Below are 14,058 nucleotides of genomic sequence, written 5' to 3'. Positions count from 1 at the left end.
TTCATCTGCCCGGTGCAACAGATTGAGAATTTATTTATTTCCAGTAAACTCACTAAAGTCAAGAATATTTAGCCCAGAAAATGTAGGACTATCTGAGTGTGGGTTCTAGAGAAGTTAGGTTGACCAAAATTGCAGTTTTCATATTCCCAAGTACCTGTAGCATTTATTTACTTTCTCTTTAGAAGAAGGGTATGGTGGGGGGAGGGATAAGAATTTTGATTATGCCATGTGTTTGTATTTTGTATATGATTTTATATAATTTGTTAGAGTTGTCTCCTCAAGAAGAGTTTAAAATACTTTTATGTTTCTTAGTACTGGGGCAGTTATTACGTGTTAATGAACTAGTCTTTCAATCTCAAGTTTGGTGAGTCTTGGATTTCTTCAACATATTTGGTCTTAACCTAGGCCTAATTAATTTGTGTGTGTGTGTGGGGGGGCTACTTCCAGATAGTGCAGTTTGTTGCAAATAATTGCTCAGTAATTTTTTTATTGAATTGAACTAAATCTTTCTTCCTTTGGTGGTATCCAAGTCTTATCCTCAGGAGTAGAATTTGTGCCAAACTGACAGGAATGCCAATTTCCACCACTAATATGCAATGATCTTGCTCTCTTTTATTTGTGCTTTTATTTCTCACCTTCTCATTTCATGTGTGTATGTGTTTTTGTGTGTTTCAACTGTACAGAGCTAGAGGGAATCTTAGAGATCATCTAAGTCAAATTTGTATTGTTGAAGAGTGAAAACTGAGGCCTAAAGTAGTGAAGAGACTTGTCTAGTCACAGTTAATTAGTAACAGGTACCAAAAAAAAAAAAAAAGATCATTGATCTAATAGGGAGTAGAACCCAGGTCTCCTGAATCCAAGTTCAAGCTTCATCCTCCAGCTGCATGATGTTGCTTTCTCTGTTTGCTATTCATGTTTTCCACTTTTTTGCTTATCTTTTCCCTGTGCCTTGGCATCAGAGTGACAGTAGCCAGTCCTATTAAGAATTTCTGTCCTAGCCCCCTTTTATGGGAGGATAGCGGCAAATACATGTATAATAGTTCATAACACAGTGTGCGTCTCTGAAAATTGCAGAGGCCATGTCTTTAAAAAACAAACAAAAACAAACTTTTAACCCAGTGCTGCCTGACAGAACTTTCTATGATGATGAAAATGTTTTCTATAAATGTGTTGTCCAGTATGGTAGCCATTAGTCATATGTGGCCCTTGAACAAATCTTGAAGACTTGAAATGTGGCTAGTGTGACTGAGGAACTGAATTTTTAATTTTATTTCTAATTAATTTATAATTAAATAGTCCTTTTGGCTCTTGGCTACCACAGTGGACAGTGCAGTCCAAACATTTGTGGTTTGCTAGTATGTGAAGGAGGAAAGTGGGTTAAGATTAGGTCATTTAAACATTTTAACTTTTACAAAAATTGAGATATAATTGACACATATTATTTTTAATATTATAATGATTCATTATTTGTATATATTGCAAAATGATCACCACAATAACTCCAGTGTAAACATTTTGACTTTTGAATGAGAGACTGTTGGATTATATATTCTGGAGGGAAAGATTCCCTTGCCAAATATGTTGGGGAAAAAACAATAGCCTCCTAGCTCTATGACACACACTGGCATTTTAAAAGTTCTGAGAATCTTACAGAAAATAAACTGGTTTAACCTTTGTTTAATCCACGGTTTTGCACTACACTTTGATGGATACCTTTTGTTTTTCCACTAAATATCTTTATACTTATTATAGTGATGTGCTGGAGGCATGCCTCTGGAGTCAATCTGAGTTTAAATCGTGGCTCTACCACTTACTGTGTGACCATGGACAAATTACTTTAAGCTCCCTCAGTTCCAGTTTTCCTGTCTGTAAAATGGGGTTGTGGTATTTCTTTTATAAGATTGTTTATGGCTTAAGTGAGACAATATGTGGAAAGCACTTAAGTGTCTGGCTGTTATTAAGTACTGTTAAAACTGCTTTTTGTTATTTTATCATGCTTGATCCTTGAAACAACTCTAAGATTAATAAGGAGAGTGGCTAGACCCTTGTTATTTACAGAACTATGTCTTCCCTTTCCTTATCCGCAGGTTTTCAGAAACTCTTTTAACTTTTTATTTTGAGATAATTATATATTCACAGGAAATGGCAAAAATAGTACAGGGAGGTCTTTACTCTTCACTAATTTCCTCCGAAGGTTACATTTTACATAACTATTGTATAATATCAACACCAGAAAATTAACAAATTAACATTGGTACAATGGTGTGTGTATAATTTTGTGCCATTTTAACACCTGTAGATTAGTTTAACTACCACTGCAGTCAAGGTACACAACTATTCCATCACCACAAAGATGCCCCTTGTGCTATCTCTTTGTAATCTTAGAACTTCCTGTGTCTCCCCACCCTCCCCAACCCCTAGAAACCACTAATTTGTTCTCCAACCCATAATTTAGTCATTCTGAGGATGTTACATAAATGGAATATATATGGTATGTGATCTTTTGAGATTTTTTTCCCGCTCAGAATGTCCTTGAGATCTATTCAAGTTGTATGTATCAATAGCTCATTTTTTTTTCATTACTGAGTAGTGTTCTATGGTATCACAGTATAGTCACATTTTAGTCACCTGTTGAAGGACATTTTGGTTGTTTCCAATTTGGCCATTATGAATAAAGCTTCTATGAACATTCATGTTCAGGTTTTTGTGTGGATGTAAATTTTCATTTTTCTGTGAATGCAATTGCTGGGTCATGTGGTTAAGTATATGTTTTTTTTAAATTTTTTATTTTTGGAAGATATCGCCAGACTATTTTCTGGAATATCTGTACCACTTTACATTCCCACCAGCAATATATGAGAGATCCACTTTCTCCACATCCTTGCCAGTGTCTGGTATTGTTACTATTTTTATTTTATCTGTTTTAATAATGTGTAATGATACCTCATCGTGGACTTAAGTTGCATCTCCCCAATGGCTAGTGATATTTAACATCTTTTCATGCCATCATTTGCTGTCCATATAGTCTCATCAGTAAAATGTCTCTTTAGTTTTTTGCCCATTTTCTAATTGAATTGTTTGCTTTTTTACTATTGAGTTTTGAGAATTCTTGATATATTACAGATATGTATATTCTTTATCAGAATAATGGTTTGCAAATATTTTCTCCCACTCTGTTGTTTGTCTTTCCATCCTCTTAACAGGGTCTTTCAGAGAGCAAACATTTTAATTTTGTTAAAGTCTAATTTGTTGATTTTCTTTTATAGATTATGTTTTTGGTGTCATGTCTGAGGTCCCAAGACCTAGGTCCCATAGATTTTCTCCTGTTGTTTTCCCAAAAGTTTTATTTAACTTTAACTTTTACATTTGAATCTCTGATCCATTTGAGTTAATTTTGTATAATGTGTGTGGTTTAGGTTCTTTTTTTTTTTTTTTGCCTATGATATCCAACTGCTCCAGCTCCTTTTGTTGAAAAGACCATCCTTCCTCCATCGAATTACTTTTGTACCTTTTTCAAAAATCAAGTTCCACTACCTATTTTTGTACAACCTTTGAGCTAAGAATGGTTTTTACATTTTAAATGGTTGGAAAAAACCCATGACATATGAAATCATATGAAATTCAAGTTCAGTGTCCAGAAATAAAGTTTTATTGGGACACCACTCCACTCATTCAATTGTATTGTCTCTGGGAGTTTTTGCACTACAGCAGTATAGCCAGTAGTTGGGTGGGATAGACGATATGGCCTGCAAAGCTTATGATCTGGCTCTTCGTAGAAGAAGTTTGCTGATCCCTGAGATAGATCATTCAGCTGAGAGACCTGTTCCTGCACACCAGCCCGACAGTACTCAATCCAAATTCATGTATAGGTTAATTATAAATTTTGATTCCAGACATTTGGAGTTGCTCATAAATAGTTGAAACAAAAATTTAATCTGTAAATGCTAAGGTAAACTTGCTTTGTATGTAAAATGGGAAGTATAGTGACTTTTGAAGAGCTGAAGTGTCACACTTTAGCTTTTCTAGTTAGTATATCATAGAACTGAATCTAGAACCCAGTTTTTTTGACTCATGGTCCAGTTAGCTTTTCACTTTCCACTAAGTACATTTGCATCGTTAATAAAGAGATACTAAAATATTGATTGATTCTTGCAAGCAACAGGCTTGAATCTTAATTAAATGATAGTTACCTGTGTCTTTTGAAATCTTAATTTTTTCTGTCCCTCTTATTGCTCATAAAAGCCTAGAACAAACTTCCTCAAAAAAAACTCCATCAAAAAAAGTAATGCTTCTTCTTAATTATTCTTGGCTAATAAATTAATGATTTTAGTAGTATTTTAATATTTTTTTAAAAAAGGAAAGGAGGAAGTTGATTTCCATAGCTCTCTTCTCCACTGTCATTAAAATGACAGGATTGCTCTTATATACTCTAGTGAGGCAGGCTTCCTTTCTCACATTTTTCATCTTTGACCAACTGCCCAACTGCTCTCACAGGGAAAGAGTCCCTAAGTCACACAACAAATTGAAATTTTCTGTGATGTCAAAAAGCTATTGGCAGGAATTTTAATTTAGAAATAGTTTATTGTTTTCAGTGATAGGAGTGGGGAATTATTGGGGGATTATACAGAGGACTGAGATAAACAGATAATCTCATTTATCAGAGCAACACCTTCAGGGACTGATATTTTACTTTACCTGCCTAGAGAGAGGCAAACAGGCCTTTAAGGACATTTTTTGCATAACCTAAATAATGTTATTTTTGTGATTATGTAGGATTATCTTGTCGTGGGCACTCAGTAAAATATTTGTTGAATGTAGTGATGCTCCATTTATTGGAGGTTTTTCCAAGCCACCTCAAGTCCATTAGTTGTAATTAGATAATTTTAGTTGATCATCTAAGGGGAGTAGATAGAGAAGGCAGAAAGAAGAGTTTTGGAGTCAGGTAAGAGTTTGAATCTAGGTTGTCACCTGTTACCTTTGTGACCTAATATAGGTAACATATCTTGTTTCAAGCTCTGTTTTTTTCTCCGTAAAAAGGATTTATATATCTACTTCACTGGTTTGTTTGGAGATTAAAATGAGATAACATACATGATCCCTAGCAGACACTTGATGAATAATAGTTTTCTTCCCTCTTTCAGAGATTTTTCCCCTTTTAATGTGATTCTCTGTGGTCCACCTCATTGTACTCTAGGTTGATAATTTCTAGCTCTAGTTTTTTTTTTTAATTAATTAATTAATTTGGCTGTGTCGGGTGTTAGTTGTGGCATACGGGATCTTCCTTGCGGGGTGTGGGCTTCTCTCCAGTTGTGGCATGCAGGCTTAGTTGCCCCGCGGCATATGGGATCTTAGCTCCCCGACCAGGGATCGACTGAACCTGCGTCCCTTGCATTGGAAGGCGGATTCTTTTCTTTTTCCTTTTTCTTTCTTTTTTTTTTTTTAACGGTACGCGGGTCTCTCATTATTGCGGCCTCTCCCGTTGCGGAGCACAGGCTCCGGACGCGCAGGCTCAGCGGCCATGGCTCACGGGCCCAGCCGCTCCGCGGCGTGTGGGATCCTCCCGGACCGGGGCACGAACCCGTGTCCCCTGCATCGGCAGGCGGACTCTCAACCACTGCGCCGCCAGGGAAGCCCTCTTTTTTCTTTTTTTAAAAAAAATTAATTTATTTTTGGCTGCGTTGGGTCTTCGTTGCTGCGTGTGGGCTTTCTCTAGTTGCGGTGAGTGGGGGCTACTCTTCGTTGCTGTGTGCGGGCTTCTCATTGCGGTGGCTTCTTGTTGCGGAGCACGGGCTCTAGGCACACAGGCTTCAGTAGTTGTGGCACGTGGGCTCAGTAGTTGTGGCTTGTGGGCTCTAGAGCGCAGGCTCAGTAGTTGTGGCACACGGGCCTAGTTGCCCTGTGGCATGTGGGATCTTCCTGGACCAGGGCTCGAACCCGTGTCCCCTGCATTGGCAGGCAGATTGTTAACCACTGCGCCACCAGGGAAGTCCCTGGAAGGCAGATTCTTAACCACTGGACCACCAGGGAAGTCCCTCTAGCTCTAGTTTTGATATCCCAGAATTATTGCCAATTATTTCAAGAAATGTTATCAAATATTATTATTATGAAAATGATAAAAATGGTGAGGGAGGACTTAGTTGTGTGTCAAATACTGAGATGAGGGCTTTATATTCATTGTCTCATTTAATTCTTACAATAACTCTGAAATAGATACTAGCATTAATAACATTTTAGATGGTAAAAGTTTAAGGAGATTTATGCGCTTGCCCAGAGGTCTTAGTGAGTAGTGGAGCTGGGACATTAACCTGGGTGTGTCTAACTGTAAAAGCATCTGCTCTTCAATAACATACTCTACTGCCTCTACAATTAAACTTTTTGCAGTAATAATAGCAGTTAACATGTGTTGAGTATTTGTCATGTTCCGGGACTATTCTAGATACTTAAATGCTTTGTTTCATTTACTCTGCACACTGATTTTATGAGGAGGTACTGTTGTTTTCCCCCATTTTACTAATGAGAAACAAGGTACAAAGAAATTAACTTGCAAAAGGTAATACTGCTAGGAAGGGGTAGGACAGGGATTCAAATCTAGCCAATCACTCTTAAACACCATAATTAGAGGGGTGGCAGGTAAAGTAAGGCAGTGTTGTAACTGTACAGTGATTTACTAAAATGATGGCTTCCAGATCTGCAGTTTTTTGTTTTTCCTTTTTAGTCAGGATGTTATGTGGAGCTGGAAGAACTTTTAATAAGACCAAAGAGAATTTACTTTCAGAAAATAAAACTTTAGCCTTTATTCTTTATTATGATTAATAAAATATAAAAAATTATAATTGTTTTGCTTTTGCTCATCCACCATAATTTTTAGGAAGTGAGGATATTACATATTTTTCAGTTCTAAGCTGTAATTCAAACATAAGAATGGTGTTAATGAACTTAAGTTTTGTAATGTGGAAAGGTAATTTCTTTTTCATTAATGAAAGCTTTCAATAGTGATGTTAAATAAATGATACTATTTAATAGCTGATAATATTAATGGTATTAGCACATATGAGGATTTTATTGATAGTGTCATGTATTAATCTATAGTTATAATGACCTTTTTTAAGACAGCCAACAATTTATCTCTCAGATGTTTGTATCTTCCTCTGTAGAGTTACATACTTCTTTTTATATTTAATTTCACAGTTTGATATGTGAAAGCTTTTCTTAATCACAGATACAGTGTATCTTGGCTCTTTTTCTATAAAAGAACTGGTGTCAATAAATATTCACTTCTGCACTGTAGGGAAATACTCAAATTATTACTTCCTGAATACATTCTCTGGAAAGCTAAAAACACTCTACCAGAAATGGAAAGATTGTGAAGACTTGAGACATTGATTTTTTTAAAAAATTGATATATAATTGACATACAACATTATGTAAGTTTAAGGTATACAACATTGATTTGAAATATTTATGGCAAAAACTTTCTTTTAAATAACATTTTTAATGCTAGGAAAGACAACCCCAGTATCATTCTTCTAAAGCACCGGTGACTAACTTACTGTAATAACCTTTAACAACTTTGTGTATGTATGCCATTCTCAATTAGTTGCCATCACAATAATTCAAAAATAAATTTTGTTTATTCATGGAAATTCATTAGCTAGTGTGATACAAGTAGTCTCAAATTTCTGTATAAACAAAGGCAAGTTTTATCTCAGCCTTAGATAAGAATCAAAATTTGAAAAATAGGATTAGTGAGGAGATTGAAATTTATTTCGTATTTTAGACTTTTATGTTGAAATATGAGATTACAATCAATTTAAGGCCCTTTTCATTTCCTTGTGCAGTGTGTTTTTTGAGATGGGTTGTGTTAGACTAATTAAATCGTTCTCATATAAATGAGTTTTGGAATGAAACCCACAGAGCCTTGGCCATGATAGAAATACCATTGGTAAGCTGATAGTAGTATAGAAAATGTGTTACAATCAAGGCAGCTCCTTCTTGGTGTTAATTTCAGTGGCAGATCTAGGTCACAATTCATCTTCTGCATACCAAATACCTCCTCTGAAGCTTAAAATAACCTATCTATTCATAGGTATTTTTTCTTTTTCTTTCTCTTTCTTTTTCTTTGCTTTTTTTTTTTTTTCCCCTGTGAAATTGCCAAAACATTTAGCAGAGGGTAATTAGATGACTATTTTAAAATTGGTCTAACCTTTATATTTAATGGCATTAACATTTAGTTGCTTGGGAGAATTGCCCAAATTACTGATTTGATATATGGGAAAAGTATTTAGATTAATTTTATCTGGTAAGAAATACAAATTACTGTTACTACGTATTTTAAGAATTCTCAAAGATTTAGTTACATATAAAATAAAAGATTGCTTTTCCTCTTGCCACTTTAAACAATCTAATTACATTATATTTTGGTATATGATTTCAGTTTACCTATAAGTGATGCTTGCAAATGAAGGGCTTTCTTTTTGTTGTTTAAAATCAAATATTAAACAGAATGAAAGTCATTTGGTATCTGTACACTCACTTTAAAGTCTGACTTGTACATTTAAATATTTTCCTTAGAAGGTTTTATAACTTCTGTAATATCTGGTGACTTGGAATGATTTTGTATTGAGTGGTGCAATTTGTCATATATTTACACATTATACCAAGTAAATTCTTTACTGTAAAAGTTATTGAACTTGTTCTTCCCAGATGTAGTAATAGGATTAATTGGAGTATCTGTCTTAACACTGAATTACTTGAATCATGTCAGAAGTACTGTTTATGGGTGGATAAATTCTATACAATAAATACCACACCAAGCTTGAAGGTTGGTCAGGACTATACCTGTTATTTAATCCTGAATATTTCTTGCTGGGACTATTTCCCAACTAGTAAATAAAGATGCTGTTCTATTTTTGGTTTATCAATCTGTGATACTCCTTTAAAAATTAAAAGTAATATTTTAAATTATAAAAGTAATGTATGTTTATTGTAGAAATTAGAAAATATAGGTAAGCAAAAAAGAAGAAAGCTAGACATTTATAATCCTATACCGGCCTAGATAACTAGCATTAATACCTTGGTGTATATTTTTCCAGATAGTTTTCTGTGTTGTGTATATATGAAATATATATAGATAAGTCATACGTTTTTCTCTTTAGGTCCTTTGCTTCTCTCTAGAATATTTTTCCCTAGAAAACATTGCCTGGCTTGTCTTATTATTTAGGACTCAGCCTAAATGTCATCTCCTAAAGAGAGCTTCCCCAGCATCTAGAGTAGCATACTGATACTTTCTCTTTGAAGTCCAAATAGATTATAAGGTCCAAGAGGGTAGGGATCATATCTGTCTCAGTCAACACTGTATCTCTAGTGCTCAGCAGTGTCTCTGGCATATAGTAGGTACTTAATAAATGTTTGAATGAATATTTAATATTATAAAAATAAGATCAGATTATACATATGTTAGATGCTCTGGAAAGAAAGGTAAGATACATACCACTGACCTTAGATTGCTTACAGTCTAGAGGAAAGGTGGAAAATTAATGTGTTAAGTGCTGTAATAGGGGAAGTACAGTATTAAGGAAGCACATAGTAGGAGTAGCTATCCAAATTGGGTGGGAAAGAGTTGTTAGAGAAGGCTTTCTGGAAGCGTGACAATGTAAACATTTCATAACCTTGTAATTTGTCAGTTCTTTTTACCTATAATATAATTTAGAATGGCTGGGTAGTATTTTATCAGTATGTAAGTACCAGAGTTTAATCCATATTCTGTTTTTAGTCATTTAGGGGATTCCCTAAATAACACTGTCGTGGATATCTTTATGTTAACTTTTCTTAGTTATTTTCTTGGGTAATTTTTACTTGGGGGTGGAATTTATGGGACCAAGAATTATAAATATTTCCAAGGCTTTGGTGCATATTCATTTTGGGGGCACCAAATTGCCCTCCATGAAGGTTGTACCAGTTAATATTTCTAGCAACAGTGTATAAGAATTCCCTCCCACCCCCAGTCTTGCCAATTTGTTAGGCAAAATGGTGTCTTAACAGCTTAATTTGTCTTTGATTCGCCTGTATATATCATAGTAACTTGTAGACAAACAGCAAAATATGGCGAGCTTTAATTTAGATTTTACAGTGGTTCCTGAACAGATATTCCATACAGTATGGCATATGTGAAATTATTTGGATATTATCTTTAGTTTTGATTGTAAGTCATATTAAGTTATATGCTTACCTTTGCATTACCTACTTTTTAGCATAATTTTCAATCCAGAATATTTTTGTATTTTAAGATCTTTGTCTCATTCATTTTATAAACATGTAAATTATAGTGGCAAATTCAGAGAAACTGAGAATAGGCTATTTAATTTGAGATTGCATACCTTAAGAAGCTTGTATGTTGACATTAGGCCTAGCAACTAACTTCTTTTTAATTATTGTGGCCAGAAACACCAGATGAAAATGGTAAAACCCAGAGAGCTGATGATTTTGTCTTGAAGAAAATAAAGAAGAAAAAGAAAAAGAAACACCGAGAAGATATGCGAGGAAGACGCCTTAAAATGTACAATAAGGAAGTACAAACCATCTGTGCTGGCCTGACCCGCATCAGTAAGGAAATCCTCACCCAAGGACAAATAAATAGCACTTCAGGAGTTAATAAGGAGTCCTTCAGGTATCTGAAAGATGAACAGCTGTGTCGATTAAATTTGGGCATGCAAGAATATCGGGTACCCCAGGGAGTACAAACACCTTTTATGACTCACCAGGAACATTCTATTCGTAGAAATTTCTTAAAAACAGGTACTAAATTTAGCAACTTTATTCATGAGGAACACCAGTCCAATGGTGGTGCTCTTGTCCTTCATGCTTACATGGATGAACTCTCATTTTTGTCTCCAATGGAGATGGAGAGATTTTCTGAGGAGTTTCTTGCTTTGACATTCAGTGAAAATGAGAAAAATGCTGCTTACTATGCTTTAGCAATAGTGCATGGAGCGGCCGCTTATCTCCCAGACTTCTTGGACTACTTTGCTTTTAATTTCCCCAACACTCCAGTGAAAATGGAAATTCTGGGCAAGAAAGATATTGAAACAACCACCATTTCAAATTTTCACACTCAGGTAAGGTAAAATCATTGTTAAATTATTTAGTAAATACAGGTTACAGTATCTCAAAAGTTTTAACTTCATTCTGTTGCATAGCACATACCAGAACACTTTTGATTAAAATTCATGGTGGTAAAAGTGGTTAAAATTGTTTTTTTATAACTCTGATTGAAAAATCTTAATTCCTGAAGTTCTTTGGGATGTAGCTTCTTACTTGCTTGGTCTAAGAAATGTTTTATACATGTTTTATGTCATTTTTTGTGAAACAAATTTTTGTGGAAAATCAGCTTGAAAACCAATTCAGTTTTTCACAATTTGGATAATGTTTAGTATGGAGGATGTGATTTCGATCTGATAGCCTCAAGGTAACTTTAGTTAAGACTTACCTTTTATGTCATAATAAAACACATGAGGGCATTGGCCTGTTTATTTGTCAGGTTTTTGCTGTTCTTGTTTCTCTTCTTTCAGTAACTTGTTGGCAGTCTGTCCCAGAAACATACCCCATTTATGTGACTTGGAAGTGTCACTAGGAAGACCGCCATAGCCTCTGCTCCTTCTGCCTTTGCACTGTTGTAGGTGAAGACATTTTCTAAAGCCTTGCTTAGGCAGCTAGGCTTAAGTCAGCAGGGAAACCTCTCCTTCCTAACCAGTGGTTTTTAACCAATCATTTTTTCAATGAAGTTATTTTAGGGCATGAAAAGTGGTTGATAATGTGTCCTAGTTTTTTTCTTGCTTGCTTTTCTCATAAGGATTATGAACATGAATGGTCAGCTGTAAGTTTGTATTATAGATATAAATTCTACACAGGTTTAGTGGAGAATATTTCCTCTTTAGAGATTTATGATTATATAACCTATTTTTTCAGGTTACCTAATAATTTGCTGCCATTCTTTTCCTTAAGATTTTTTTTTTAGGTGAATAGACTTGCATAATAAGACTCTCAGCTGCCTGCATTATAGTGGTTTCAAGCCACTTAGATATATATGAAACCTTCTCTAATTTGAATCTTTTTAGTGATTCTTACCATCCTTACCTCCAATGAGGGGAGTATCCAGTTTAGATTTACGAGCTTCAGAATTTCTCTAATTGAAGTTCTCTCTGCAGTAGAGAGAGCAGGAGCAGCCAATCTGGAGAGGTCGCAAGATGGGGCTGCCCAAGATGTTGGAACACGATGTGCAATAAAGGGCTTCGTCTTGGATTTTGGCCTTGTTACCACAATCAGGTACCGAAGTGCTGACTTTTGTAGTAGATTTTGTTTTTTCTTTTTTTTTTTTTTTTAAAGGAGTTTTGCCCTTTGAAAGTTAAGGAATCCTATTTTTATAAATATTGGAAAAGGGACTGAAAACAGTGCTTTTATTATAGTCCATAATCCTCCTAAGTCCCTATTTAACAAAGAAAGATACTGCTGAGAGCAGAATTAACGTGCTCTATCATTTTTTTAGTTTAGAAAAATGCAGCAAATTTTCTCTTCTAATTGATAGACCAGCAAGCATATCTGAGAAATAAGCCAGAAACTTGGGGGGAAAGAAAGTCTTGGTTTTGTAATGGTGACTTTTTAACTTTCATATTAGTCTCTAGAGGATCAAGCTTATATGTCAATAGACAGTACCCAGTCTAAATAGTTAATAGAAGAAAATATCTCTAAATATTCCCTGCTGATTTTTGTCCTCCAATTAATTTTTTTAATGGAGCTGAAATTTAAATGACTGTACCAACAACTTACCTTGAGATTTACTTTGAGATTTATAAAATAACCACTTTTTAAGAACATATCAGTTTATTATTAAGTTAAATATCATTAATTACTTCAACCACATAAGAATATTGAGGACTATTAAGTAAGTCTTGTGCTCTGGTGATCCGGTAACTTAATTTTATTTATGAATTTTCAGTCATTGGAGAGACATACGGGGTGCGTATAGGAGGTTGTCGTAGCCCACGAAACTATTTTGCAACCAGAATCTTCGGCATACGTTGGGATGGAAGCTAATACAGTAGTTCAAATTTGTTTAGCACTTCATGGTTTATAGAAATGCTTTCACATTCATATCTTAATATTTGAAATAATCTGTGGGGGTAGGTATGCAATTTTTATCTGTTTTCCATTGAAGAAACTGAGGCTTGGAGATGTTCATTGTTATACAGGGTCACGTAGCTAGTATATAGAAATGGGGAATTCCCTGGCGGTCCGGTGGTTAGGACTCAGAGCTTTCACTGCCAAGGGCCTGGGTTCAATCCCCAGTTGGGGAACTAAGATCCCACAAGCCGTGGGGGTACACCCACCCCCCAAAAAGAAAAAGAAATAGTATGCAAACCTAAGCCACCTGAAAATTGATACATTGTTTTACCATACTCCTTCCCTCATTGGAATATGAGACTAGTGCTTTTATTTGTCTAAACATTGGAGAAGAGACTGATGTTTTATTTGTCTAAACATTCTGGTCAGTGAAATTAAAATAACTCAGTTTAACACAATATTCAGAAAGCTATTCTATTATTTTTCACAAATAACTTTAGATTGTTGGGAATTAAGTGAATACGTTAGGAATTCTGTGTTTTGTGAAGTCTTATGAAGTTCTGTTAAGCCTATAAATAAAGCGAGGTAAGTTTATTACGTTATAGACACAGTTAATAGAAGTTATTTATAGTTTAAATATGTAGCCATGATAATTATTCATGACTATAGTTCAAGACAGTTTATTCAGCAAACATGTATTGAGAGCCTACCATGTACTGCACAATATGTTCTTAAAAGGACTAATTGATGAGCTCAGTCTAGTGGAAGAGATGAATAAACCAGCAATTATAATATAGTTTGATAAATACTAGAATAGAGGTATATACAGGCAAAACCCTATAATAGAGGGAGCAGTTTGTGGTGTTACCTAACTCAGACTTGAAGTGATTGGAAAAGGCATTTTAAAGATTGTGATGCTTGAGTAGAGTCTTTAAAGAAGAT

General features: G+C 34.9%; 1 protein-coding gene across 2 annotated transcripts in view; it reads left to right on the top strand.

The window, feature by feature from the left end:
• RSBN1 (round spermatid basic protein 1) overlaps positions 1–14,058 on the top strand; it is a 43,052-nt gene that overhangs the window by 1,875 nt on the left and 27,119 nt on the right. The window contains exons 2-3 of one of the 2 annotated variants that reach the window (XM_027090942.1): positions 10,441–10,666; positions 12,204–12,321. In XM_027090942.1, coding sequence (XP_026946743.1) covers positions 10,441–10,666; positions 12,204–12,321 — 344 coding nt within the window. Of the gene's footprint in view, positions 1–10,440; positions 11,115–12,203; positions 12,322–14,058 lie in introns of both variants that reach the window. The other variant, XM_027090941.1, reaches the window with a different exon arrangement.

The sequence above is a fragment of the Aethalodelphis obliquidens genome, unplaced genomic scaffold (assembly GCF_003676395.1).
Source record: "Aethalodelphis obliquidens isolate GAN/ISIS:26980383/991018 unplaced genomic scaffold, ASM367639v1 scaffold70, whole genome shotgun sequence".
Taxonomy (NCBI): Eukaryota; Metazoa; Chordata; class Mammalia; order Artiodactyla; family Delphinidae; genus Aethalodelphis; species Aethalodelphis obliquidens.
Note: the sequence above shows the minus strand (reverse complement) of the source record. Positions and strands in the feature narration are given on the sequence as shown.